Source organism: Oncorhynchus gorbuscha, unplaced genomic scaffold, assembly GCF_021184085.1.
Source record: "Oncorhynchus gorbuscha isolate QuinsamMale2020 ecotype Even-year unplaced genomic scaffold, OgorEven_v1.0 Un_scaffold_1694, whole genome shotgun sequence".
Lineage (NCBI taxonomy): Eukaryota > Metazoa > Chordata > Actinopteri > Salmoniformes > Salmonidae > Oncorhynchus > Oncorhynchus gorbuscha.
Genome location: NW_025746397.1, coordinates 40316 through 68307, shown reverse-complemented (window position 1 = coordinate 68307; position 27992 = coordinate 40316). Strand labels below are relative to the sequence as shown.

Genomic DNA, 27992 nt, shown 5'->3' with positions numbered 1-27992 from the left:
CTGGAAACGTGTGAGGCGACGCAGGAAATATCCACAAAACAGATTGACCCCACAAAACAGATAACCCCCACTACGAGGTATTGATCTTTATTTGCACTTAGTCACACTGTAACTTGTTGGTAGATTTCGGACATGCTTTACTGTATTTACTTATTGTTTGCGTATGTATATGATTTGTTGTGGTTTTGTCAATAAAACAAGTCACGATCACTTCTCGTCGACCGAGTCGAGATGCAGTAGTGTAGATAGTTTGATCCCCAGTAAAAAGTCAACGACATAAGGAAGACTTATTAAATAAATTATGAAAGAAAATGTCATGGTATTTTGTCTCGGTTGGGACTGTTGCTAGGGTATGATCGCTAGATGTATCTTCTGAAAACTCCGTTGGCTGATACAGGGTTTGATCCATAAGAGCAGGATTAATAAAGTAGCCAGCTAAACTATCCTGTCCTATTCTGAAATAACTTGATATTTTCCAAAAGTAGACAAAGCTAGCCTGATATAATTGACTCTATAATAATTGACTTTCTTCACTCGGATCCATGTCCAGTTTGAGTCACAACAACGAGCCAACCAACACAGCTGCTGACCTTCAGGAGAACTTGTTCTCAGAGCTACAACCTTCCTTCATCCAACCTGGGACTCCCCGTAAGCACATGGAGCCACAAGTCTGTCTCAAGAGAAAGAGGGAATCTTCCCCAACACCAGAGAGCAGTGAAAGAGTGAAAGAGACAGATGGTAACCGAGTTCCAGAGTCTGAGCACCGTTCCGGTTCCCGACCCCCGCGGCTCTCTCTGCCGTTTGACCGTCTCCAGGAACCGGTCACGTTGAAAGATCTGACGGAACTGCTTCAGTTTGCTGCTCTGGGGAACACCGGTGGGCTGAAACAACCCAGGTATGTTAGCTAGCTAGCTACAACAACAACAATAACAACAAACACCTCAAAACGTATTTTTAGATCAGAGTCTAGACTCTCGAGGCAATAACACTACTCCATAGAGATGGACGTCACGACAGGAACTGAAGCAAACATTGTGCAACAACAACAACATGATAGATATGTGGATGGATAAGTGACAACATCAGTGTTATTGTCTTGTACCTGTTTCAGTTGGTGTCGCCTCCACCGCCAGAAGAATGTGTCAGGGGTGAACGTGATCCCTTCTAGAAGGACTGAGCCAGGCCCACTTCTACAGACACTACCTGCACTTTAAACACCTCCGCACCAAGTACACCTCTGTAAGTCAAGGACCAAATGGCACCCTATTCCCTACATAGTGCACTTCTGACCTGACCCTATGGCACCCTATTCCCTACATAGTGCACTACTTCTGACCTGACCCTATGGCACCCTATTCCCTACATAGTGCACTACTTTGACCTGACCCTATGGCACCCTATTCCCTACATAGTGCACTACTTTTGACCTGACCCTATGGCACCCTATTCCCTACATAGTGCACTAATTCTGACCTGACCCTATGGCACCCTATTCCCTACATAGTGCACTACTTTTGACCTGACCCTATGGCATCCTATTCCCTACATAGTGCACTACCTTTGACCACAACCGTATGGGTCACAAAGTAGTGCACTCTATAGGGAACAGGGTGACATCTGGGACACGGACTATGTCAGTCATATTGCATAAGATTCCACCGTGACACCCCCCCCCCCCTCTGACCTCAGAGACACAGTTATACTCCATCGCCTGGCAACATGATTTCTGAGATATTTAGCAGTGAAGTTGTCAACAACAGTCCTGCCGATGCGCTAGGAGACCAGAAGAGTGCTCAGCCAGAGGGAGGTATGTATGGGTAGCCCTGCCAGAGACTTAAAAATCAGCCACTCTCGGCGCAAGGAGGAATTTCCTCTGGGTCTAATTGTTAGGATGTTGATTTCCGGAGTGTGTTTTGTACCTGTGTGTGCGTGTGTGTGTGTGTGTGTGTGTGTGTGTGTGTGTGTGTGTGTGTGTGTGTGTGTGTGTGTGTGTGTGTGTGTGTGTGTGTGTGTAGGTCTGCAGTGGCACCCAGTGATCAGGAAGTTTGGTCTGGAGACCAGAGGGCTGACTGGATACCTCCTCACCCAGGAGGAGATGATCAAGAAACACTTCCCTGTCCGCGGTGAGACACACACACACACTGGACACTCTCACACACACACACTGGACACACACACACACTGTACACACACACTGTACACTCACACACACACTGTACACTGGACACACACACACTGTACACACACACTGGACACTCACACTCACACTGGACACTCACACTGGACACTCACACTGGACTCTCTCTCATGTCTCTCTGGTGTGTTTTCCAGGTATGCCTGGCAGTGAGGGGTTTGTGTGTACAGACAGTGACGACTGTGTGACTGACAGTAGTCCTCTCTATGGGCTGGACTGTGAGATGGTAAGGACACGACTGACAGTAGTCAGTCATAGGGCTCTGGTTCAAAGTAGTGCACTATATAGGGAATAGGGTGCCATTCATTGTGACATCCCATATTCAAATCAAATTTATTTATATAGCCCTTCGTACATCAGCTGATATCTCAAAGTGCTGTACAGAAACCCAGCCTAAAACCCCAAACAGCAAGCAATGCAGGTGTAGAAGCACGGTGGCTAGGAAAAACTCCCTAGAAAGGCCAAAACCTAGGAAGAAACCTAGAGAGGAACCAGGCTATGTGGGGTGGCCAGTCCTCTTCTGGCTGTGCCGGGTGGAGATTATAACAGAACATGGCCAAGATGTTCAAATGTTCATAAATGACCTGCATGGTTGAATAATAACAAGGCAGAACAGTTGAAACTGGAGCAGCAGCACAGTCAGGTGGACCGGGGACAGCAAGGAGTCATCATGTCAGGTAGTCCTGGGGCATGGTCCTAGGGCTCAGGTCAGTTGAAACTGGAGCAGCAGCATGGCCAGGTGGACCGGGGACAGCAAGGAGTCATCATGTCAGGTAGTCCTGGGGCACAGTCCTAGGGCTCAGGTCCTCCGAGAGAGAGAAAGAAAGAGAGAATTAGAGAGAGCATATATATTCATGTCATATCATTCATAGATTTGATTAACAGTAGATGAAACCTCCATTTTGTTCTCTAGTTATTGCTCGGTGTCTAACGTGTGTGTGTATGTGTGTGTGTGTGTAGTGTCTGACAGAATGTGGCAACGAGCTGACACGCATCTCTCTAGTAGACAGCAGAGGGAGCTGTGTTCTGGACGAGCTGGTCAAACCTCCCAACCGCATCCTACACTACCTTACACAGTAAGCGGAGTGTGTGTGTGTGTGTATGTTTGCTTCTCAATATCTGTACGTAACCTCTCCTCTCCCCTGATAGGTTCTCTGGTATCACCCGTGCAATGCTGCAGCCAATCACCACCACCCTGAGAGAAGTCCAATCAAAGCTCAAGAAAGTGTTGCCCCGGGACGCGGTCCTGGTTGGCCACTCCCTTGAGAACGACCTGGTGGCCCTGAACGTGAGTCGCCGTGGTTTTACCAATGTAGCCATGACGATAGTGGTTGCAATGGCAACTAGCAGCAATGCCCGAGGCCTGTTCAGGAGAATATAACGTTACAGAATGTTCAGATAGAAATTTATGTTGTAGAACAGATATGACTGTCAGGTAGAATAGGAATCATGTCAAATCTATTAATTTCGATCTGGAATATATAGGTCATATTCACTGGGAACTAAACGGGCCAAAACGAGGAGGGACCGAACTGAATTTGTCAAATAAGAAACCCTTGTTTTTAGTTTTCCATTGAAAAGCGTTTTGCTACTGTATTAGATCCGGTCTCGTCTCAGCTGACCCCTGACCTCAAAACCCCTGATCTGTGACCTGTTGTCTCGCGTCAGCTGACCCCTGACCTCAAAACCCCTCATCTGTGACCTGTTGTCTCGTCTCAGCTGACCCCTGACCTCAAAACCCCTCATCTGTGACCTGTTGTCTCGTCTCAGCTGACCCCTGACCTCAAAACCCCTCATCTGTGACCTGTTGTGTTGTCTCCTCCCAGCTGATCCACCCCCATGTGATTGACACCTCCCTGCTGTACAGGAGAGAGTTTGGACGGAGGTTTAAACTCAAGGTGCTGGCTGAGACCGTGCTCAAGTGAGTTCACAACACACACACTGACAACACAACACACACACACACACACTGATGACACACACTGACAACACACACACACACACTGACAACACACACACACACTGACAACACACACACACACTGACACACTGACCACACACACACACACTGACCACACACACACACTGACCACACACACACACTGACCACACACACACTGACCACACACACACACACTCACCACACACACACTGACCACACACACATACACTGACCACACAGATCTAGGATCAGCTTCCCCTTCCCTTTCCCCTAATCCTAACCTTAACTATTAGTGGGGGGGAGGTTCCCCAATAGGTACAGATCTAGGATCAGCTTCCCCCTCCCCTAATCCTAACCTTAACTATTAGTGGGGGGGGGTTTCCCCAATAGGTACAGATCTAGGATCAGCTTCCCCCTCCCCTAATCCTAACCTTAACTATTAGTGGGGGGTTCCCCTATAGGTACAGATCTAGGATCAGCTTCCCCCTCCCCTAATCCTAACCTTAACTATTAGTGGGGGGTTCCCCAATAGGTGCAGATCTAGGATCAGCTTCCCCCTCCCCTAATCCTAACCTTAACTATTAGTTGAGGACAATGCTGAACTGACCCAAGATCAGTGTCTAGGGGCAACTTCACCCAACTCTCATGTTTGTGACCCACAGGAAGCAGATCCAGACGGAGGAGAGGAAAGGTCATGACCCCACAGAGGACGCCCAGGCTGCCCTGGAACTGGCCCAGTACTTCATACACACTGGACCACGACAGGTACGACACACACACTGGACCACGACAGGTACGACACACACACTGGACCACGACACACACACACTGGACCACGATACACACACTGGACCACGACAGGTACGACACACACACTGGACCACGACAGGTACGTGTACACACTGGACCACGACACACACACACTGGACCACGACACACACACACTGGACCACGATACACACACTGGACCACGACAGGTACAACACACACTGGACCACGACAGGTACAACACACACTGGACCACGACAGGTACGACACACACTGGACCACGACACACACACACTGGATCACGACACACACACACTGGACCACGACACACACACACTGGACCACGACAGGTACACACACTGGACCACGACAGGTACACACACTGGACCACGACAGGTACACACACTGGACCACGACACACACTGGACCACTACACACACACACAGACTCCCAGGCTGAGTAACGAGTGTGTGTTCTGTATCAGGTAGTGGAGCTGTATTGTAAAGAGCTGTGGGGTTGGAGTCCTACCATGTACCAGCCTCCTGTCAACAGAGCAACATCTACACACAACAACAACAACAGGTACGACCATCAAACCCTTCCCCTCTTTTCCATATGTGGTTCCTCTTGTATTAGCCTGGAGGCGAAATAAACACACCTGTTTAGGAGAGGTGCTGGCTAGGGGAAGAGAACACCTGTTTAGGAGAGGTGCTGGCTAGGGGAGTAGAACACCTGTTTAGGAGAGGTGCTGGCTAGGGGAGTAGAACACCTGTTTAGGAGAGGTGCTGGCTAGGGGAGTAGAACACCTGTTTAGGAGAGGTGCTGGCTAGGGGAGTAGAACACCTGTTTAGGAGAGGTGCTGGCTAGAGGAGGAGAACACCTGTTTAGGAGAGGTGCTGGCTAGGGGAGTAGAACACCTGTTTAGGAGAGGTGCTGGCTAGGGGAGTAGAACACCTGTTTAGGAGAGGTGCTGGCTAGGGGAGTAGAACACCTGTTTAGGAGAGGTGCTGGCTAGGGGAGTAGAACACCTGTTTAGGAGAGGTGCTGGCTAGGAGAGGAGAACACCTGTTTAGGAGAGGTGCTGGCTAGGGGAGTAGAACACCTGTTTAGGGGAGTAGAACACCTGTTTAGGAGAGGTGCTGGCTAGCAGAGTGGAACACCTGTTTAGGAGAGGTGCTGGCTAGCAGAGTGGAACACCTGTTTAGGAGAGGTGCTGGCTAGCAGAGTAGAACACCTGTTTAGGAGAGGTGCTGGCTAGCAGAGTGGAACACCTGTTTAGGAGAGGTGCTGGCTAGCAGAGTAGAACACCTGTTTAGGAGAGGTGCTGGCTAGACAGAGTAGAACACCTGTTTAGGAGAGGTGCCTAGGAGAGTAGAACACCTGTTTAGGAGAGGTGCTGGCTAGGGGAGTAGAACACCTGTTTAGGAGAGGTGCTGGCTAGGGGAGTAGAACACCTGTTTAGGAGAGGTGCTGGCTAGGGGAGTAGAACACCTGTTTAGGAGAGGTGCTGGCTAGGGGAGTAGAACACCTGTTTAGGAGAGGTGCTGGCTAGGGAGTAGAACACCTGTTTAGGAGAGGTGCTGGCTAGGGGAGTAGAACACCTGTTTAGGAGAGGTGCTGGCTAGGGGAGTAGAACACCTGTTTAGGAGAGGTGCTGGCTAGGGGAGTAGAACACCTGTTTAGGAGAGGTGCTGGCTGGGGAGTAGAACACCTGTTTAGGAGAGGTGCTGGCTAGGGGAGTAGAACACCTGTTTAGGAGAGGTGCTGGCTAGGGGAGTAGAACACCTGTTTAGGAGGGTGCTGGCTAGGGGAGTAGAACACCTGTTTAGGAGAGGTGCTGGCTAGGGAGTAGAACACCTGTTTAGGAGAGGTGCTGGCTAGGGGAGTAGAACACCTGTTTAGGAGAGGTGCTGGCTAGGGGAGTAGAACACCTGTTTAGGAGAGGTGCTGGCTAGGGGAGTAGAACACCTGTTTAGGAGAGGTGCTGGCTAGGGGAGAGACACCTGTTTAGGAGAGGTGCTGGCTAGGGGAGTAGAACACCTGTTTAGGAGAGGTGCTGGCTAGGGGAGTAGAACACCTGTTTAGGAGAGGTGCTGGCTAGGGGAGTAGAACACCTGTTTAGGAGAGGTGCTGGCTAGGGGAGTAGAACACCTGTTTAGGAGAGGTGCTGGCTAGGGGAGTAGAACACCTGTTTAGGAGAGGTGCTGGCTAGGGGAGTAGAACACCTGTTTAGGAGAGGTGCTGGCTAGGGGAGTAGAACACCTGTTTAGGAGAGGTGCTGGCTAGGGGAGTAGAACACCTGTTTAGGAGAGGTGCTGGCTAGGGGAGTAGAACACCTGTTTAGGAGAGGTGCTGGCTAGGGGAGGAGGGACCAGGTAGAACACCTGTTTAGGAGAGGTGCTGGCTAGGGGAGTAGAACACCTGTTTAGGAGAGATGCTGGCTAGGGGAGTAGAACACCTGTTTAGGAGAGGTGCTGGCTAGGGGAGTAGAACACCTGTTTAGGAGAGATGCTGGCTAGGGGAGTAGAACACCTGTTTAGGAGAGGTGCTGGCTAGGGGAGTAGAACACCTGTTTAGGAGAGATGCTGGCTACTGGAGTAGAACACCTGTTTAGGAGAGATGCTGGCTAGGGGAGTAGAACACCTGTTTAGGAGAGGTGCTGGCAGGGGAGTAGAACACCTGTTTAGGAGAGGTGCTGGCTAGGGGAGTAGAACACCTGTTTAGGAGAGGTGCTGGCTACACCTGTTTAGGAGAGGTGCTGGCTAGGGAGTACACCTGGACCTAGGGGAGTAGAACACCTGTTTAGGAGAGGTGCTGGCTAGGGGAGTAGAACACCTGTTTAGGAGAGATGCTGGCTAGGGGAGTAGAACACCTGTTTAGGAGAGGTGCTGGCTACCAGTAGAACACCTGTTTAGGAGAGATGCTGGCTAGGGGAGTAGAACACCTGTTTAGGAGAGGTGCTGGCTAGGGGAGTAGAACACCTGTTTAGGAGAGATGCTGGCTAGGGGAGTAGAACACCTGTTTAGGAGAGATGCTGGCTAGGGGAGTAGAACACCTGTTTAGAGAGGTGCTGGCTAGGGGAGTAGAACACCTGTTTAGGAGAGGTGCTGGCTAGGGGAGTAGAACACCTGTTTAGGAGAGGTGCTGGCTAGGGGAGTAGAACTGGACCTGTTTAGGAGAGGTGCTGGCTAGGGGAGTAGAACACCTGTTTAGGAGAGGTGCTGGCTAGGGGAGTAGAACACCTGTTTAGGAGAGGTGCTGGCTAGGGGAGTAGAACACCTGTTTAGGAGAGGTGCTGGCTAGGGGAGTAGAACACCTGTTTAGGAGAGGTGCTGGCTAGGGGAGTAACCTGTTTAGGAGAGATGCTGGCTAGGGAGTAGAACACCTGTTTAGGAGAGGTGCTGGCTAGGGGAGTAGAACACCTGTTTAGGAGAGATGCTGGCTAGGGGGAGTAGAACACCTGTTTAGGAGAGGTGCTGGCTAACAGGCAGTAGAACAAACCTGTTTAGGAGAGATGCTGGCCTGGGGCGAGTAGAACACCTGTTTAGGAGAGATGCTGGCTAGGGGAGTAGAACACCTGTTTAGGAGAGGTGCTGGCTAGGGGAGTAGAACACCTGTTTAGGAGAGGTGCTGGCTAGGGGAGTAGAACACCTGTTTAGGAGAGGTGCTGGCTAGAGGAGTAGAACACCTGTTTAGGAGAGGTGCTGGCTAGGGGAGTAGAACACCTGTTTAGGAGAGGTGCTGGCTAGCAGAGTAGAACACCTGTTTAGGAGAGATGCTGGCTAGGGGAGTAGAACACCTGTTTAGGAGAGGTGCTGGCTAGGGGAGTAGAACACCTGTTTAGGAGAGATGCTGGCTAGGGGAGTAGAACACCTGTTTAGGAGAGGTGCTGGCTAGCAGAGTAGAACACCTGTTTAGGAGAGGTGCTGGCTAGCAGAGTAGAACACCTGGAAAAGGGTGATGAAGAGCTCGTCTGTGTAAATGGTTATTAAAGGATCTGAGCATCTGAGCTCCTAGTGTGTCTCTCATTTCTCTCTCGTAGTAACAACACTGCTGTTGCTCTCTCAGGTTCGCCGAGGCTCTGAAGAGTTCTGGCCAATCAGCTGTGTTTATAGGGAAGCGTGCTGACAACACCCTGGATCTGTCCAATCAGCAGTGGCACAGCTCAGACAGAGAGGTGAGACGCGTGATGGGTAAGGGGCTCCCATGGAGCTCAGTTGGTAGAGCATGGCACTTGCAACACACCAGGGTTGTGGGTTCGATTCCCACTGGGGAAAAGTAGCCTAACCCGCCTAACCTCCAACCCTCCACCCTACCTCCTAAACCCTCCACCCTACCTCCTAAACCCTCCACCCTACCTCCTAAACCCTCCACCCTAACTCCTAAACCCTCCACCCTACCTCCTAAACCCTCCACCCTAACTCCTAAACCCTCCACCCTACCTCCTAAACCCTCCACCCTACCTCCTAAACCCTCCACCCTACCTCCTAAACCCTCCACCCTACCTCCTAAACCCTCCACCCTACCTCCTAAACCCTCCACCCTAACTATCCCTCATTCTCTCCTCCAGGTCTTGTCTTCCTTTAAAAGAGGACTAGACTCTCACTCCTTCAGCGTTGTCCAGTTGTCTTCCTTCTCTGACCATCTGAAGGCTATGATCTCTACTGACCAGCACTACCACACGGTATGAATCCGTCTACCTCTATCATATCTATCACTACCACACAGTATGAATCAGTCTACCTCTATCATATCTATCACTACCACACAGTATGAATCAGTCTACCTCTATCACTACCACACAGTATGAATCTGTCTACCTCTATCATATCTATCACTACCACACAGTATGAATCTGTCTACCTCTATCATATCTATCACTACCACACGGTATGAATCTGTCTACCTCTATCATATCTATCACTACCACACGGTATGAATCTGTCTACCTCTCAGTCTATCATATCTATCACTACCACACGGTATATGAATCAGTCTACCTCTATCATATCTATCACTACCACACAGTATGAATCTGTCTACCTCTCTGTCTGTCATATAATGACTTGTTATGACTATATTCCAATAGGGGGCGCTAACTGTATACTGAACTAGTCCTGTTGGATGTTATGACTATATTCCAATAGGGGGCGCTAACTGTATACTGAACTGTTGGATGTTATGACTATATTCCAATAGGGGGCGCTAACTGTATACTGAACTGTTGGATGTTATGACTTTATATTCCAATAGGGGGCGCTAACTGTATACTGAACTGTTGGATGTTATGACTATATTCCAATAGGGGGCGCTAACTGTATACTGAACTGTTGGATGTTATGACTTTATATTCCAATAGGGGCGCTACACTGTATACTGAACTGTTGGATGTTATGACTATATATTCCAATAGGGGGCGCTAACTGTATACTGAACTGTTGGATGTCATGACTATATTCCAATAGGGGGCGCTAACTGTATACTGAACTGTTGGATGTTATGACTATATTCCAATAGGGGGCGCTAACTGTATACTGAACTGTTGGATGTTATGACTATATTCCAATAGGGGGCGCTAACTGTATACTGAACTGTTGGATGTTATGACTATATTCCAATAGGGGGCGCTAACTGTATACTGAACTAGTCCTGTTGGATGTTATGACTATATTCCAATAGGGGGCGCTAACTGTATACTGAACTAGTCCTGTTGGATGTTATGACTATATTCCAATAGGGGGCGCTAACTGTATACTGAACTGTTGGATGTTATGACTTTATATTCCAATAGGGGGCGCTAACTGTATACTGAACTGTTGGATGTTATGACTATATTCCAATAGGGGGCGCTAACTGTATACTGAACTGTTGGATGTTATGACTATATTCCAATAGGGGGCGCTAACTGTATACTGAACTGTTGGATGTTATGACTATATTCCAATAGGGGGCGCTAACTGTATACTGAACTGTTGGATGTTATGACTATATTCCAATAGGGGGCGCTAACTGTATACTGAACTAGTCCTGTTGGATGTTATGACTATATTCCAATAGGGGGCGCTAACTGTATACTGAACTGTTGGATGTCATGACTATATTCCAATAGGGGGCGCTAACTGTATACTGAACTGTTGGATGTTATGACTATATTCCAATAGGGGGCGCTAACTGTATACTGAACTGTTGGATGTTATGACTATATTCCAATAGGGGGCGCTAACTGTATACTGAACTGTTGGATGTTATGACTATATTCCAATAGGGGGCGCTAACTGTATACTGAACTGTTGGATGTTATGACTTTATATTCCAATAGGGGGCGCTAACTGTATACTGAACTGTTGGATGTAATGACTATATTCCAATAGGGGGCGCTAACTGTATACTGAACTGTTGGATGTAATGACTATATTCCAATAGGGGACGCTAACTGTATACTGAACTGTTGGATGTAATGACTTTATATTCCAATAGGGGGCGCTAACTGTATACTGAACTGTTGGATGTTATGACTTTATATTCCAATAGGGGGCGCTAACTGTATACTGAACTGTTGGATGTTATGACTTTATATTCCAATAGGGGGCGCTAACTGTATACTGAACTGTTGGATGTAATGACTTTATATTCCAATAGGGGCGCTAACTGTATACTGAACTGTTGGATGTAATGACTTTATATTCCAATAGGGGCGCTAACTGTATACTGAACTGTTGGATGTTATGACTATATTCCAATAGGGGAATCGCTAACTGTATACTGAACTGTTGGATGTTATGACTTTATATTCCAATAGGGGCGCTAACTGTATACTGAACTGTTGGATGTTATGACTATATTCCAATAGGGGCGCTAACTGTATACTGAACTGTTGGATGTTATGACTTTATATTCCAATAGGGGGCGCTAACTGTATACTGAACTGTTGGATGTTATGACTATATTCCAATAGGGGGCGCTAACTGTATACTGAACTGTTGGATGTTATGACTTTATATTCCAATAGGGGGCGCTAACTGTATACTGAACTGTTGGATGTTATGACTATATATTCCAATAGGGGGCGCTAACTGTATACTGAACTGTTGGATGTCATGACTATATTCCAATAGGGGGCGCTAACTGTATACTGAACTGTTGGATGTTATGACTATATTCCAATAGGGGGCGCTAACTGTATACTGAACTGTTGGATGTTATGACTATATTCCAATAGGGGGCGCTAACTGTATACTGAACTGTTGGATGTTATGACTATATTCCAATAGGGGGCGCTAACTGTATACTGAACTGTTGGATGTTATGACTATATTCCAATAGGGGGCGCTAACTGTATACTGAACTAGTCCTGTTGGATGTTATGACTATATTCCAATAGGGGGCGCTAACTGTATACTGAACTGTTGGATGTTATGACTATATTCCAATAGGGGGCGCTAACTGTATACTGAACTGTTGGATGTTATGACTATATTCCAATAGGGGGCGCTAACTGTATACTGAACTGTTGGATGTTATGACTATATTCCAATAGGGGCGCTAACTGTATACTGAACTGTTGGATGTTATGACTATATTCCAATAGGGGCGCTAACTGTATACTGAACTGTTGGATGTTATGACTATATTCCAATAGGGGCGCTAACTGTATACTGAACTGTTGGATGTTATGACTATATTCCAATAGGGGGCGCTAACTGTATACTGAACTGTTGGATGTTATGACTATATTCCAATAGGGGGCGCTAACTGTATACTGAACTGTTGGATGTTATGACTTTATATTCCAATAGGGGGCGCTAACTGTATACTGAACTGTTGGATGTTATGACTATATTCCAATAGGGGGCGCTAACTGTATACTGAACTGTTGGATGTTATGACTATATTCCAATAGGGGGCGCTAACTGTATACTGAACTGTTGGATGTTATGACTATATTCCAATAGGGGACGCTAACTGTATACTGAACTGTTGGATGTAATGACTTTATATTCCAATAGGGGGCGCTAACTGTATACTGAACTGTTGGATGTTATGACTTTATATTCCAATAGGGGGCGCTAACTGTATACTGAACTGTTGGATGTTATGACTTTATATTCCAATAGGGGGCGCTAACTGTATACTGAACTGTTGGATGTAATGACTTTATATTCCAATAGGGGGCGCTAACTGTATACTGAACTGTTGGATGTAATGACTATATTCCAATAGGGGGCGCTAACTGTATACTGAACTGTTGGATGTTATGACTATATTCCAATAGGGGGCGCTAACTGTATACTGAACTGTTGGATGTAATGACTATATTCCAATAGGGGGCGCTAACTGTATACTGAACTGTTGGATGTTATGACTATATTCCAATAGGGGCGCTAACTGTATACTGAACTGTTGGATGTTATGACTATATTCCAATAGGGGCGCTAACTGTATACTGAACTGTTGGATGTTATGACTATATTCCAATAGGGGCGCTAACTGTATACTGAACTGTTGGATGTTATGACTATATTCCAATAGGGGGCGCTAACTGTATACTGAACTGTTGGATGTAATGACTTTATATTCCAATAGGGGGCGCTAACTGTATACTGAACTGTTGGATGTTATGACTTTATATTCCAATAGGGGGCGCTAACTGTATACTGAACTGTTGGATGTTATGACTATATTCCAATAGGGGCGCTAACTGTATACTGAACTGTTGGATGTTATGACTATATTCCAATAGGGGCGCTAACTGTATACTGAACTGTTGGATGTTATGACTATATTCCAATAGGGGGCGCTAACTGTATACTGAACTGTTGGATGTTATGACTATATTCCAATAGGGGGCGCTAACTGTATACTGAACTGTTGGATGTTATGACTATATTCCAATAGGGGGCGCTAACTGTATACTGAACTGTTGGATGTAATGACTATATTCCAATAGGGGGCGCTAACTGTATACTGAACTGTTGGATGTTATGACTATATTCCAATAGGGGGCGCTAACTGTATACTGAACTGTTGGATGTTATGACTATATTCCAATAGGGGGCGCTAACTGTATACATGTTGATGTCTGTCTTAATGAACTTTGTATGTGCGTGTCTTGTCGTGTGTTCCAGATGTCTCAGCGTATGAGAGAGATGTGTGTGGTGTTTGCAGGGCCGTTGCCTAGCGACTACACAGAGAGGGCTGTGAGGAGGCTGTTCAGCAGCTGTGGAACCGTACGAGCTGTCAAGCTGTTGAACGCTACTCAGAGGGTACGTGACCAGAAATCAGAAGCCATAAAGCGCCACAGTAGAGCTGATCTAGGATCAGGTCCCCCTTGTCCATTCGTTACCACAGTAGAGCTGATCTAGGATCAGGTCCCCCTTGTCCATTCATTACCACAGTAGAGCAGATCTAGGATCAGGTCCCACTTGTCCATTCATTACCACAGTAGAGCAGATCTAGGATCAGGTCCCACTTGTCCATTCGTTACCACAGTAGAGCTGATCTAGGATCAGGTCCCCCTTGTCCATTCATTACCACAGTAGAGCTGATCTAGGATCAGGTCCCCCTTGTCCATTCATTACCACAGTAGAGCTGATCTAGGATCAGGTCCCCCTTGTCCATTCGTTACCACAGTAGAGCTGATCTAGGATCAGGTCTCCCTTGTCCATTCGTTACCACAGTAGTGCTGATCTAGGATCAGGTCCCCCTTGTCCTTTCGTTACCACAGTAGAGCTGATCTAGGATCAGGTCCCCCTTGTCCATTCATTACCACAGTAGAGCTGATCTAGGATCAGGTCCCCCTTGTCCATTCGTTACCACAGTAGTGCTGATCTAGGATCAGGTCCCCCTTGTCCTTTCGTTACCACAGTAGAGCTGATCTAGGATCAGGTCCCCCTTGTCCATTCATTACCACAGTAGAGCTGATCTAGGATCAGGTCCATTCGTTACCACAGTAGAGCTGATCTAGGATCAGGTCCCCCTTGTCCTTTCGTTACCACAGTAGAGCTGATCTAGGATCAGGTCCCCCTTGTCCTTTCGTTACCACAGTAGAGCTGATCTAGGATCAGGTCCCCCTTGTCCTTTCGTTACCACAGTAGAGCTGATTTAGGATCAGGTCCCCCTTGTCCATTCATTACCACAGTAGAGCTGATCTAGGATCAGGTCCCCCTTGTCCATTCGTTACCACAGTAGTGCTGATCTAGGATCAGGTCCCCCTTGTCCTTTCGTTACCACAGTAGAGCTGATCTAGGATCAGGTCCCCCTTGTCCATTCATTACCACAGTAGAGCTGATCAAGGATCAGGTCCCCCTTGTCCATTCGTTACCACAGTAGTGCTGATCTAGGATCAGGTCCCCCTTGTCCTTTCGTTACCACAGTAGAGCTGATCTAGGATCAGGTCCCCCTTGTCCATTCATTACCACAGTAGAGCTGATCTAGGATCAGGTCCATTCGTTACCACAGTAGAGCTGATCTAGGATCAGGTCCCCCTTGTCCTTTCGTTACCACAGTAGAGCTGATCTAGGATCAGGTCCCCCTTGTCCTTTCGTTACCACAGTAGAGCTAATCTAGGATCAGGTCCCGCTTGTCCATTCATTACCACAGTAGTGCTGATCTAGGATCAGGTCCCCCTTGTAGTGCTGATCTAGGATCAGGTCCCCCTTGTCCATTCATTACCACAGTAGTGCTGATCTAGGATCAGGTCCCCCTTGTCCTTTCGTTACCACAGTAGAGCTGATCTAGGATCAGGTCCCCCTTGTCCTTTCGTTACTACAGTAGAGCTGATCTAGGATCAGGTCCCCCTTGTCCATTCGTTACCACAGTAGAGCTGATCTAGGATCAGGTCTCCCTTGTCCATTCGTTACCACAGTAGTGCTGATCTAGGATCAGGTCCCCCTTGTCCTTTCGTTACCACAGTAGAGCTGTCTAGGATCAGGTCCCCTTGTCCATTCATTACCACAGTAGAGCTGATCTAGGATCAGGTCCCCTTGTCCATTCGTTACCACAGTAGTGCTGATCTAGGATCAGGTCCCCTTGTCCTTTCGTTACCACAGTAGAGCTGATCTAGGATCAGGTCCCCTTGTCCATTCATTACCACAGTAGAGCTGATCTAGGATCAGGTCCATTCCCACAGTAGAGCTGATCTAGGATCAGGTCCCCCTTGTCCTTTCGTTACCACAGTAGAGCTGATCTAGGATCAGGTCCCCCTTGTCCTTTCGTTACCACAGTAGAGCTGATCTAGGATCAGGTCCCCCTTGTCCTTTCGTTACCACAGTAGAGCTGATTTAGGATCAGGTCCCCTTGTCCATTCATTACCACAGTAGAGCTGATCTAGGATCAGGTCCCCTTGTCCATTCGTTACCACAGTAGTGCTGATCTAGGATCAGGTCCCCTTGTCCTTTCGTTACCACAGTAGAGCTGATCTAGGATCAGGTCCCCTTGTCCATTCATTACCACAGTAGAGCTGATCAAGGATCAGGTCCCCCTTGTCCATTCGTTACCACAGTAGTGCTGATCTAGGATCAGGTCCCCCTTGTCCTTTCGTTACCACAGTAGAGCTGATCTAGGATCAGGTCCCCCTTGTCCATTCATTACCACAGTAGAGCTGATCTAGGATCAGGTCCCCCTTGTCCATTCATTACCACAGTAGTGCTGATCTAGGATCAGGTCCCCCTTGTCCTTTCGTTACCACAGTAGAGCTGATCTAGGATCAGGTCCCCCTTGTCCTTTCGTTACCACAGTAGAGCTAATCTAGGATCAGGTCCCGCTTGTCCATTCATTACCACAGTAGTGCTGATCTAGGATCAGGTCCCCCTTGTAGTGCTGATCTAGGATCAGGTCCCCCTTGTCCATTCATTACCACAGTAGTGCTGATCTAGGATCAGGTCCCCCTTGTCCTTTCGTTACCACAGTAGAGCTGATCTAGGATCAGGTCCCCCTTGTCCTTTCGTTACTACAGTAGAGCTGATCTAGGATCAGGTCCCCCTTGTCCATTCGTTACCACAGTAGAGCTGATCTAGGATCAGGTCCCCCTTGTCCATTCATTGCAACCTAAAAGGCTAAGATGATCCTAGATCAGCTCTCCTTCTCAGAGATGCTTTATGAGTTCTGGCGCAGGGGGATGGGTACAGGGTACAGGCTTTTGTTCCATCCAAATCATGTTATTTGTCACATGCTTTGTAAACAACAGGTGTAGATTAATAGAGAAATGCTGACTTATGGGTCCTTTTCCAACAAAGCAGAGTTAAAGATAAACATGGTAAATAGATAGAAAGTTACACAATGCTGATTGGCTGAAAGCCAATATTTTTACCCTTCTAATTAAGTTAGTAACCAGTTTAGCAATAAGCAATAAGGCACCTCGGGGGTTTGTGGTATATGGCCTGTATCTAAGAACAGCCCATAGCTGTGGTATATTGGCCATATACCACATCAGCATGCGTCTGGGCGTATGTAGTGTGTACTGGGGTGTGAGTGTGTGTCTGGGCGTGTGTAGTGTGTGTCTGGGCATATGTAGTGTGTACTGGGGTGTGAGTGTGTGTCTGGGCGTATGTAGTGTGTACTGGGGTGTGTGAGTGTGGCGTTAGGTTCTCATTTTCAGAGTATAAAACTCATTTGACAATATCAAAGCTCAAACCAAGTTTATTTTTCCCCAGAGGGTCCATAGATTCTCTCAATGGTGTAGCTGTAGAACAGGATCTGAGGCCAAATCTCCTCAGCCTCCTGAGGGGGAAGAGGCGCCGTCGTGCTCTCGTCACAACTGTGTGGGTGAACTATGTTCATTCCTTAGTAATGTGGATACTGAGGATCTTGGAAGTTCTCTACCTGCTCCACTACAGCCCCATTGATGTGGTTGGAGGCTCTCGGCCTGCTCCACTACAGCCCCATTGATGTGGTTGGAGGCTCTCGGCCTGCTCCACTACAGCCCCATTGATGTGGTTGGAGGCTCTCGGCCTGCTCCACTACAGCCCCATTGATGTGGTTGGAGGCTCTCGGCCTGCTCCACTACAGCCCCATTGATGTGGTTGGAGGCTCTCTACCTGCTCCACTACAGCCCCATTGATGTGGTTGGAGGCTCTCGGCTTGCTCCACTACAGCCCCATTGATGTGGTTGGAGGCTCTCGGCCTGCTCCACTACAGCCCCATTGATGTGGTTGGAGGCTCTCGGCCTGCTCCACTACAGCCCCATTGATGTGGTTGGAGGCTCTCGGCCTGCTCCACTACAGCCCCATTGATGTGGTTGGAGGCTCTCGGCCTGCTCCACTACAGCCCCATTGATGTGGTTGGAGGCTCTCGGCCTGCTCCACTACAGCCCCATTGATGTGGTTGGAGGCTCTCGGCCTGCTCCACTACAGCCCCATTGATGTGGTTGGAGGCTCTCGGCCTGCTCCACTACAGCCCCATTGATGTGGTTGGAGGCGTGGCTCACCCCTCCGTTTCCTGCTCCACTACAGCCCCATTGATGTGGTTGGAGGCGTGGCTCACCCCTCCGTTTCCTGCTCCGCTACAGCCCCATTGATGTGGTTGGAGGCGTGGCTCACCCCTCCGTTTCCTGCTCCTCTACAGCCCCATTGATGTGGTTGGAGGCGTGGCTCACCCCTCCGTTTCCTGTAGTCCACGATCAACTCCTTTGTCTTTCTGACGTTGAGGGAGAGGTTGTTGTCCTGGCACCACACGGCCAGGCCTCTGATCTCCTCCCTATAGGCTGCTTCATCGTCGTCGGTGATCAGTCCCTACCACCGTCGTGTCATCGGGTAAATTTGATGATGGTGTTGGAGTCGTGCGCGGCCACGCGGTCGTAGGGTGGACAATGAATACATGATGGAACTAAGCACATAGCCGAGCGGCCCGTGTTGTTGGTCAGCGTGGCGGATGTGTTGTTGCCTACCCTTAACGCCTAGAGCCGGCCCGTGTTGTTGGTCAGCGTGGCGGATGTGTTGTTGCCTACCCTTAACGTCTGGAGCCGGCCCGTGTTGTTGGTCAGCTTGGCGGATGTATTGTTGCCTCCCCTTAACGCCTGGAGCCGGCCCGTGTTGTTGGTCAGCGTGGCGGATGTATTGTTGCCTACCCTTAACGCCTGGAGCCGGCCCGTCAGTAAGTCCAGATCCAGTTGCAGAGGAAGGTGTTTAGTCCCAGGGTCCTGACTTCAGTGATGAGCTTGGAGGTGACTGTGGTGTTGAATGCTGAGCTGTAGTCAATGGACAGCATTCTCACATACCGGTAGGTAATCCTTTTGTCCAGATGGGTGAGGGTAGTGTGGAGTACAATAGAGATTGAGTCATCTGTGTATCTGTTGGGTATGTGAATTGGATTGGGTCCAGGGTGTCTGGGATGATGGTGTTGATGTGAGCAATGACCAGCCTTTCAAAGCATTTCATAGCTATATATGTGAGTGCTACGGGGCCATAGTCATTTAGGCAGGTTACCTGGGCGTTTTTGGGCACAGGGACAATGGTGGTCTGCTTGAAACAAGTTGGTATTACAGACCGGGTTAGGTTGAAAATGTCAGTGAAGACACCTGCCAGATGGTCAGCGTATGCGTCTTGGTATTCCGTCTGGCCCTGCGGCCTTGGTCTTACTCACATCGGCTAGAGCGTGATCACACAGTTGTCCAGAACAGCTGGTGCTCTCATGCATGGTTCAGCATTGCTTGCCTCGAAGTGAGCATAGAAGCAATTTAGCTTGTCTGGTAAAGTTGCGTCGCTGGGCAGCTCGTGGCTGGGTTTGGCTTTTGTATACTGTGATAGTTTACAAGCCCTGTCACATCCCTCGAGCATCAGAGCCGGTGTCGTAGGATTCAATCTTAGTCCTGTATTGACGCTTTGCCTGTTTGATGGCTCGTCGGATGTCGTAGCGGAATTTCTTATAAGCCTCCGGATTAATGTCCCTCTCCTTGAAAGTGGCAGCTCTAGCCTTCAACTCAATGCGGATGCTGCCTAGAATCCATGGCTTCTGGTTGGGGTACGTACTTACGGTCACTGGAGACGACGTCGACAATGCACTTATTGATGAAGCTAAACTACTCAATGTTATTGGATGAATCCCAGAACATTTTCCAGTCTGTGCTCGTGAAACAGTAGCTTTAGCATCCACTTCATTGGACCAGCACGAACACCTGATTCGACTAATAAAAGTCTTGATGAGAACCAGAGTTGGTGACTAGTGATCAAGATTACTTTCCTATGAGTATATGTGCTTCATAAATGTGAGTTTGACCTTTGACCCTGTGATGACTCGGCAGGTGCATGCAGAGGTAGAGTTTGAGCTGCTGGAGGGAGCTGTGCTGGCTGTCGAGATGCTCAACGGAACACTGCTACACAGCGGACACATCGTCAAGGTCTGGATCTGTCCCTCGTTTTCTGTTTATCTACGTTTCTCTCTCCTAACCCCCTCATGTACCTGTCTGGTTTTTTTTCTGCCTCTCTTTTTTTTGCTTTGTGTCTCTCTCAATCACTTTGTCTCTCTATCTTTCTGTCTCTCTCTCACTCTCTTTCTGCCTCTCTCAATCGCTTTCTGTCTCTCTCAATCTCTTTCTGTCTCAATCTCTTTCTTGTCTCTCTCAATCTCTTTCTGTCTCTCTCAATCTCTTTCTGTCTCTCTCAATCTCTTTCTGTCTCTCTCAATCTCTTTGTCTCTCTCAATCGCTTTCTGTCTCTCTCAATCGCTTTCTGTCTCTCTCAATCGCTTTGTCTCTCTATCTTTCTGTCTGTGTCTCTCTCTCTCACTCTCTTTCTGCCTCTCAATCGCTTTCTGTCTCTCAATCGCTTTCTGTCTCTCTCAATCACTTTGTCTCTCTATCTTTCTGTCTGTGTCTCTCTCTCTCTCTCTCTCTCTCTCTCTCTCTCTCTCTCTCTTTCTGCCTCTCAATCGCTTTGTCTCTCTCAATCTCTTTCTGCCTCTCTCAATCTCTGTCTCTCTCAATCTCTTTCTGCCTCTCAATCTCTTTCTCTCTCAATCTCTTTCTGTCTCTCTCAATCGCTTTCTGCCTCTCTCAATCGCTTTCTGTCTCTCTCAGTCTCTCTCAATCTCTTTGTGTCTCTCTCAATCTCTGTCTCTCTCTCAATCTCTGTGTCTCTCTCAATCTCTTTGTGTCTCTCTCAATCTCCTTGTGTCTCTCTCAATCGCTTTGTCTCTCTCAATCTCTTTCTGCCTCTCAATCGCTTTGTCTCTCTCAATGTCTTTGTCTCTCTCAATCTCTTTCTGCCTCTCTCAATCTCTGTCTCTCTCAATCTCTTTCTGTCTCTCAATCTCTGTCTCTCTCAATCTCTTTCTGCCTCTCAATCTCTTTCTCTCTCAATCTCTTTCTGTCTCTCTCAATCGCTTTCTGCCTCTCTCAATCGCTTTCTGTCTCTCTCAGTCTCTCTCAATCTCTTTGTGTCTCTCTCAATCTCTGTCTCTCTCTCAATCTCTGTGTCTCTCTCAATCTCTTTGTGTCTCTCTCAATCTCTGTCTCTCTCTCAATCTCTGTGTCTCTCTCAATCTCTTTGTGTCTCTCTCAATCTCCTTGTGTCTCTCTCAATCGCTTTGTCTCTCTCAATCGCTTTCTGTCCTGCCTGTGTCTCTTTCACACTGTCCGTCTCCCCACTCTCTTTCTCTCTCTGTCCTTTTTTCATAGACTTGTTCTAATTTCTCCCTCTGACCTTTGCTTCCAGTAATTCTCCCCTTCTGTCTTGTTGCTCATGCTCTTTCTGAATGTAAATCTAGTGTGTGTTCTCTCTCCTACTGGTCAGGTCCAGAGACCTGTAAAGGAGTCCACGTTGGATCTGGACGTCTTTCTGAGTTCCCTGCAGGATGACCCGCTAAATGCTAACGTCATCTACGCCGCAGGGCTAAAGGCTAACGCTAAAACAGCACAGTTTGCAGCCAAAGTCAATGGGACTGGGCTAAATGCTAATGCGGCAGCTGAAGTCAATGAGACCGGGCTAAATGCTAACATAGCAGCACTCCCAGCTAAGGTCAATAGAGCTAGGCTACATGCTAAAGCGAACCATTCGGGGCTCTTAGAGAAAGTCAATGGAACTTTTCTAAATGCTAAAGCTAAGCTAGCTGAAGCAAATGGATCTGGGCTACATGCTAAAGCTAAATTTGCTAAGCTAGCAGAGCTCTCAGTTGAAGTCAATGGCACTCTGCTCCAAGTGAAAACTATGCTAGCAGAGATAGCAGCCGAAGCCAATGTTGGAGCGAGGCTCCATGCTAAGACTGCCGGACTCTGTGAAGAGGACCTCCGCGAGGCCTTCGGACAGTACGGAACGGTTCAGGGCGTAATTCTACCTGCAAAGCACTCTGGAAGACAGAAACGTAGGAGACATGCTTTCTTAAGTGAGTCAAAGCTTCACATGTACCAACAGCTTTTTATTATTATTATTATTATTATTATTTTAATTATTATTATTTTATTATTATTATATTATTATTTTATATTATTATTATAATATTATTATTATTTATTATTATTATATTATTTATTATTGTATTATTTTATTTAGCAGTCGCTCTTATCTGGAGCAACTTACCCTTGTTGGCTCAGGGATTCGAACCAGCAACCTTTTAAGTCACCGGCCCAATACTCTAACGGCCGCTCATCATCCATGACCTGGGTCTAATTTTAGCCGTTGAATTTTAGTTGTTCGAAATATAAAAAGTATGATTTTTAAAATGCAATTGGTTTGCTAATCATCATATTAAAAATGTGCACATTTTTCCAGAGTATGATAGTCCTGACACTGTGGACGCGGTCCTCAGCTCACCTGTGGAACTCTGGGACAGGAAGGTGAGCACTCGCAGAGCCCTGACTCCGCCCCACCTGTGCTCCTGGGTTACTACGACGACTGGGTCCGACAGAGAGACACCGGACGAGTCGTCGCAGGAAACCAGAAGAGAGGAACAGGAAGTGGCGTGCGTGATGAGGAAGTTGGACCGGCGCGTGGGGAAGCTGTTCAGATCTCTACCTGACAACACCCTCAGCATCGTACTGCTGCCTGGTCACAACAGGTGAGAACAGACACTGGCCCAATCCCTAATCAATCACCTTATGCACTTGTGGAGATCTGAAAGGATTTAATTGGTATGTGGTCACAACAGGTGAGAACAGACACTGGCCCAATCCCTAATCAATCACTTTATGCACTTGTGGAGATCTGAAAGGATTTAATTGGTATGAGCAATATGTTGATATCATCAGGAGGTCAATGTGGAGCTCTATTACCAGGTTTCTTAACCCTGTCAACTCTTCTCAGATCTGTGCTTAGGGGTTGTGATTTGAGATCGGGCTCAAGTCATGTTAGGACACCAGAGGTGTATCCACAGCGTAGCAAAACGTTTAGCGAAAAACAACTAGTGTCTCCTTTTGGACGATGTTTAGTTATGGTAGCCCCTTCCTGTTTTGGACGATGTTTAGTTATGGTAGCCCCTCCCTGTTTTGGACGATGTTTAGTTATGGTAGCCCCTCCCTGTTTTGGACGATGTTTAGTTATGGTAGCCCCTCCCTGTTTTGGACGATGTTTAGTTATGGTAGCCCCTCCCTGTTTTGGACGATGTTTAGTTATGGTAGCCCCTCCCTGTTTTGGACGATGTTTAGTTATGGTAGCCCCTCCCTGTTTTGGACGATGTTTAGTTATGGTAGCCCCTCCCTGTTTTGGACGATGTTTAGTTATGGTAGCCCCTCCCTGTTTTGGACGATGTTTAGTTATGGTAGCCCCTCCCTGTTTTGGACGATGTTTAGTTATGGTAGCCCCTCCCTGTTTTGGACGATGTTTAGTTATGGTAGCCCCTCCCTGTTTTGGACGATGTTTAGTTATGGTAGCCCCTCCCTGTTTTGGACGATGTTTAGTTATGGTAGCCCCTCCCTGTTTTGGACGATGTTTAGTTATGGTAGCCCCTCCCTGTTTTGGACGATGTTTAGTTATGGTAGCCCCTCCCTGTTTTGGACGATGTTTAGTTATGGTAGCCCCTCCCTGTTTTGGACGATGTTTAGTTATGGTAGCCCCTCCCTGTTTTGGACGATGTTTAGTTATGGTAGCCCCTCCCTGTTTTGGACGATGTTTAGTTATGGTAGCCCCTCCCTGGTTTGGACGATGTTTAGTTATGGTAGCCCCTCCCTGGTTTGGACGATGTTTAGTTATGGTAGCCCCTCCCTGTTTTGGACGATGTTTAGTTATGGTAGCCCCTCCCTGTTTTGGACGATGTTTAGTTATGGTAGCCCCTCCCTGTTTTGGACGATGTTTAGTTATGGTAGCCCCTCCCTGTTTTGGACGATGTTTAGTTATGGTAGCCCCTCCCTGTTTTGGACGATGTTTAGTTATGGTAGCCCCTCCCTGTTTTGGACGATGTTTAGTTATGGTAGCCCCTCCCTGTTTTGGACGATGTTTAGTTATGGTAGCCCCTCCCTGTTTTGGACGATGTTTAGTTATGGTAGCCCCTCCCTGGTTTGGACGATGTTTAGTTATGGTAGCCCCTCCCTGTTTTGGACGATGTTTAGTTATGGTAGCCCCTCCCTGTTTTGGACGATGTTTAGTTATGGTAGCCCCTCCCTGTTTTGGACGATGTTTAGTTATGGTAGCCCCTCCCTGTTTTGGACGATGTTTAGTTATGGTAGCCCCTCCCTGTTTTGGACGATGTTTAGTTATGGTAGCCCCTCCCTGGTTTGGACGATGTTTAGTTATGGTAGCCCCTCCCTGTTTTGGACGATGTTTTTATGGTAGCCCCTCCCTGGTTTGGACGATGTTTTTATGGTAGCCCCTCCCTGGTTTGGAACAATGTTTAGTTATGGTAGCCCCTCCCTGGTTTGGACGATGTTTAGTTATGGTAGCCCCTCCCTGGTTTTGGACGATGTTTAGTTATGGTAGCCCCTCCCTGTTTTGGACGATGTTTAGTTATGGTAGCCCCTCCCTGTTTTGGACGATGTTTAGTTATGGTAGCCCCTCCCTGTTTTGGACGATGTTTAGTTATGGTAGCCCCTCCCTGTTTTGGACGATGTTTAGTTATGGTAGCCCCTCCCTGTTTTGGACGATGTTTAGTTATGGTAGCCCCTCCCTGTTTTGGACGATGTTTAGTTATGGTAGCCCCTCCCTGTTTTGGACGATGTTTAGTTATGGTAGCCCCTCCCTGTTTTGGACGATGTTTAGTTATGGTAGCCCCTCCCTGTTTTGGACTGTGTTTAGTTATGGTAGCCCCTCCCTGGTTTGGACGATGTTTAGTTATGGTAGCCCCTCCCTGTTTTGGACGATGTTTAGTTATGGTAGCCCCTCCCTGTTTTGGACGATGTTTAGTTATGGTAGCCCCTCCCTGTTTTGGACGATGTTTAGTTATGGTAGCCCCTCCCTGTTTTGGACGATGTTTAGTTATGGTAGCCCCTCCCTGTTTTGGACGATGTTTAGTTATGGTAGCCCCTCCCTGTTTTGGACGGTGTTTAGTTATGGTAGCCCCTCCCTGTTTTGGACGATGTTTAGTTATGGTAGCCCCTCCCTGTTTTGGACGGTGTTTAGTTATGGTAGCCCCTCCCTGTTTTGGACGGTAGCCCCTCCCTGTTTTGGACGATGTTTAGTTATGGTAGCCCCTCCCTGTTTTGGACGATGTTTAGTTATGGTAGCCCCTCCCTGTTTTGGACGATGTTTAGTTATGGTAGCCCCTCCCTGGTTTGGACGATGTTTAGTTATGGTAGCCCCTCCCTGGTTTGGACGATGTTTAGTTCTTTTTTTAAATTCTTTTTTTACCTTTATTTAACTAGGTAAGTCAGTTAAGAACAAATTCTTATTTTCAATGACGGCCTAGGAACAGTGGGTTAACTGGCCTAGGAACAGTGGGTTAACTGGCCTAGGAACAGTGGGTTAACTGGCCTAGGAACAGTGGGTTAACTGGCCTAGGAACAGTGGGTTAACTGGCCTAGGAACAGTGGGGCTGGCCTAGGAACAGTGGGTTAACTGGCCTAGGAACAGTGGGTTAACTGGCCTAGGAACAGTGGGTTAACTGGCCTAGGAACAGTGGGTTAACTGGCCTAGGAACAGTGGGTTAACTGGCCTAGGAACAGTGGGTTAACTGGCCTAGGAACAGTGGGTTAACTGGCCTAGGAACAGTGGGTTAACTGGCCTAGGAACAGTGGGTTAACTGCCTGTTCAGGGGCAGAACGACAGATTTTGTACCTTGTCAGCTCGGGGATTTGAACTTGCAACCTTTTTGTTACTAGTCCAATGTTCTAACCACTAGGCTACCCTGCCGCCCCATTATGATAGCCCCTCCCTGTTTTGGACGATGTTTAGTTATGGTAGCCCCTCCCTGTTTTGGACGATGTTTAGTTATGGTAGCCCCTCCCTGTTTTGGATGATGTTTAGTTATGGTAGCCCCTCCCTGTTTTGTCCCTTCGTTTCCAATGGGCTGTTGTTTTCTATAGAGAGAGGGAACTCAGGGGGGGTTGTTGTTTTCTATAGAGAGGGGAACTCAGGGGGGTTGTTGTTTTCTATAGAGAGGGGAACTCAGGGGGGGCTGTTGTTTTCTATAGAGAGAGGGAACTCAGGGGGCTGTTGTTTTCTATAGAGAGAGGGAACTCAGGGGGGCTGTTTTTTCTATAGAGAGAGGGAACTCAGGGGGGCTGTTGTTTTCTATAGAGAGGGGAACTCAGGGGGGCTGTTTTTTCTATAGAGAGAGGGAACTCAGGGGGCTGTTGTTTTCTATAGAGAGAGAACTCAGGGGGCTGTTGTTTTCTATAGAGAGAGGGAACTCAGGGGGCTGTTGTTTTCTATAGAGAGAGGGAACTCAGGGGGGCTGTTGTTTTCTATAGAGAGAGGGAACTCAGGGGGGGCTGTTGTTTTCTATAGAGAGAGGGAACTCAGGGGGGCTGTTGTTTTCTATAGAGAGAGGGAACTCAGGGGGGGGGGCTGTTGTTTTCTATAGAGAGAGGGAACTCAGGGGGGCTGTTGTTTTCTATAGAGAGAGGGAACTCAGGGGGGCTGTTGTTTTCTATAGAGAGAGGGAACTCAGGGGGGCTGTTGTTTCCTATTATTTAGAGAGGGGTGGATTCTAATACGCTGTCGGTTTGCTTTTTTCAGTTCCCATGGCGATGGTCTGTGTTTCCTGGAGGTCAAACAGGGGTCAGCAGCACTCAGTGACCACGCCCATGACCTGATGCTACCTGCATAGGGTACCTTCCCAAGATTCCCAGAAATCCAGTTCCTTCCCAAGATTCCCAGAAATCCCGGTTGGAGGATTCTGGATTTCTTGCTTACCCCCTCCTGATTTCGTGAATCTTCCAAAACGGGACATTTTGGGAATGTTAACAGATGTTGGCAACACTTTGCCTGCGATACTGTGTTTTACCATCTTGGTGTGCTGTAGCCCATCAGTGCTGCAACTTGACTAACAAAGACAGCTATAGGCTATGAGAGTATGAAGTTATGTTTTAAATAAACAGGTGAGTCTACTTACGAGTGCTTGATATGTTTCCTCCAGTACAGGCTGGACAGGGTTTTGGACACAGGCAATGAATTGAAGGTAAAACACAGGATGTGTCTGATATGACTCCCTAGAGCACCCTATTCCCTATGTAGTGTGCACTATGGGCAGCCTATTCCCTATGTAGTGTGCACTATGGGCACGCCATGGGTCCTGGCAAAACTCTCTACAGGGATTATCAGGGTGCCATTTTGAACGTAAACTCACTGTGTTTGACCCGTATTGCTGCTTCTGATCTGAATCACATGATGCCTTGTGTCGTCTTTATCATGTCCACCTAATAAACAGGTGATTGTTGTTAACATGGTTCTGTCATTCAATAGAGAGCCAGCTTCTACTGTCTGGTAGTACATTCATAACTCTACTCTGTCGGAGTAGAATGCATAACTCCTTTCACCCCACACCGTCACAGAGTAGAATGCATAACTCCCTCCTTCAGAGTAGAATGCATAACTCCTCCGTCACAGAGTAGAATGCAGAAGAATGCATACAGAGTAGAATGCTCTCCTCTGTCAGAGTAGAATGCATAACTCCCTCTGTCAGAGTAGAATGCATAACTCCCTAGAATGCCTCCCTCCGTCACAGAGTAGAATGCATAACTCCCTCCGTCACAGAGTAGAATGCATAACTCCCTCCGTCACAGAGTAGAAT

The 27992-nt window shown here is 47.7% G+C and overlaps 1 protein-coding gene across 2 annotated transcripts; it reads left to right on the top strand.

The window, feature by feature from the left end:
* Positions 1 to 45: 45 nt before the first annotated feature.
* On the top strand, positions 46 to 27643 carry LOC124023829 (RNA exonuclease 5-like). Of its 2 annotated transcripts, XM_046338036.1 has the most exons (18): positions 46 to 77; positions 551 to 895; positions 1112 to 1239; positions 1690 to 1807; positions 2016 to 2123; positions 2332 to 2420; positions 3155 to 3270; positions 3344 to 3482; positions 4021 to 4115; positions 4799 to 4901; positions 5389 to 5486; positions 8973 to 9081; positions 9475 to 9588; positions 14030 to 14167; positions 20140 to 20235; positions 21629 to 22217; positions 22604 to 22889; positions 26939 to 27643. In XM_046338036.1, exons 4-18 carry the CDS (start codon positions 1720 to 1722, stop codon positions 27027 to 27029), a joined length of 2259 nt encoding a protein of 752 aa, XP_046193992.1. In that variant the 5' UTR covers positions 46 to 77; positions 551 to 895; positions 1112 to 1239; positions 1690 to 1719; the 3' UTR covers positions 27030 to 27643. The 2 variants fall into 2 exon arrangements, with proteins under 2 accessions (XP_046193992.1, XP_046193993.1); XM_046338037.1 differs by lacking the exon at positions 9475 to 9588.
* Positions 27644 to 27992: the final 349 nt, after the last annotated feature.

Coding starts and splice junctions, on each gene's coding strand:
- LOC124023829 (XM_046338036.1), top strand. CDS start 1,720: ATGATTTCTGAGATATTTAGCAGTGAAGTTGTCAACAACAGTCCTGCC. Junction 4,116..4,798: donor CTGGCTGAGACCGTGCTCAA/GTGAGTTCACAA, acceptor TGTGACCCACAG/GAAGCAGATCCAGACGGAGG. Junction 14,168..20,139: donor TGTTGAACGCTACTCAGAGG/GTACGTGACCAG, acceptor ATGACTCGGCAG/GTGCATGCAGAGGTAGAGTT.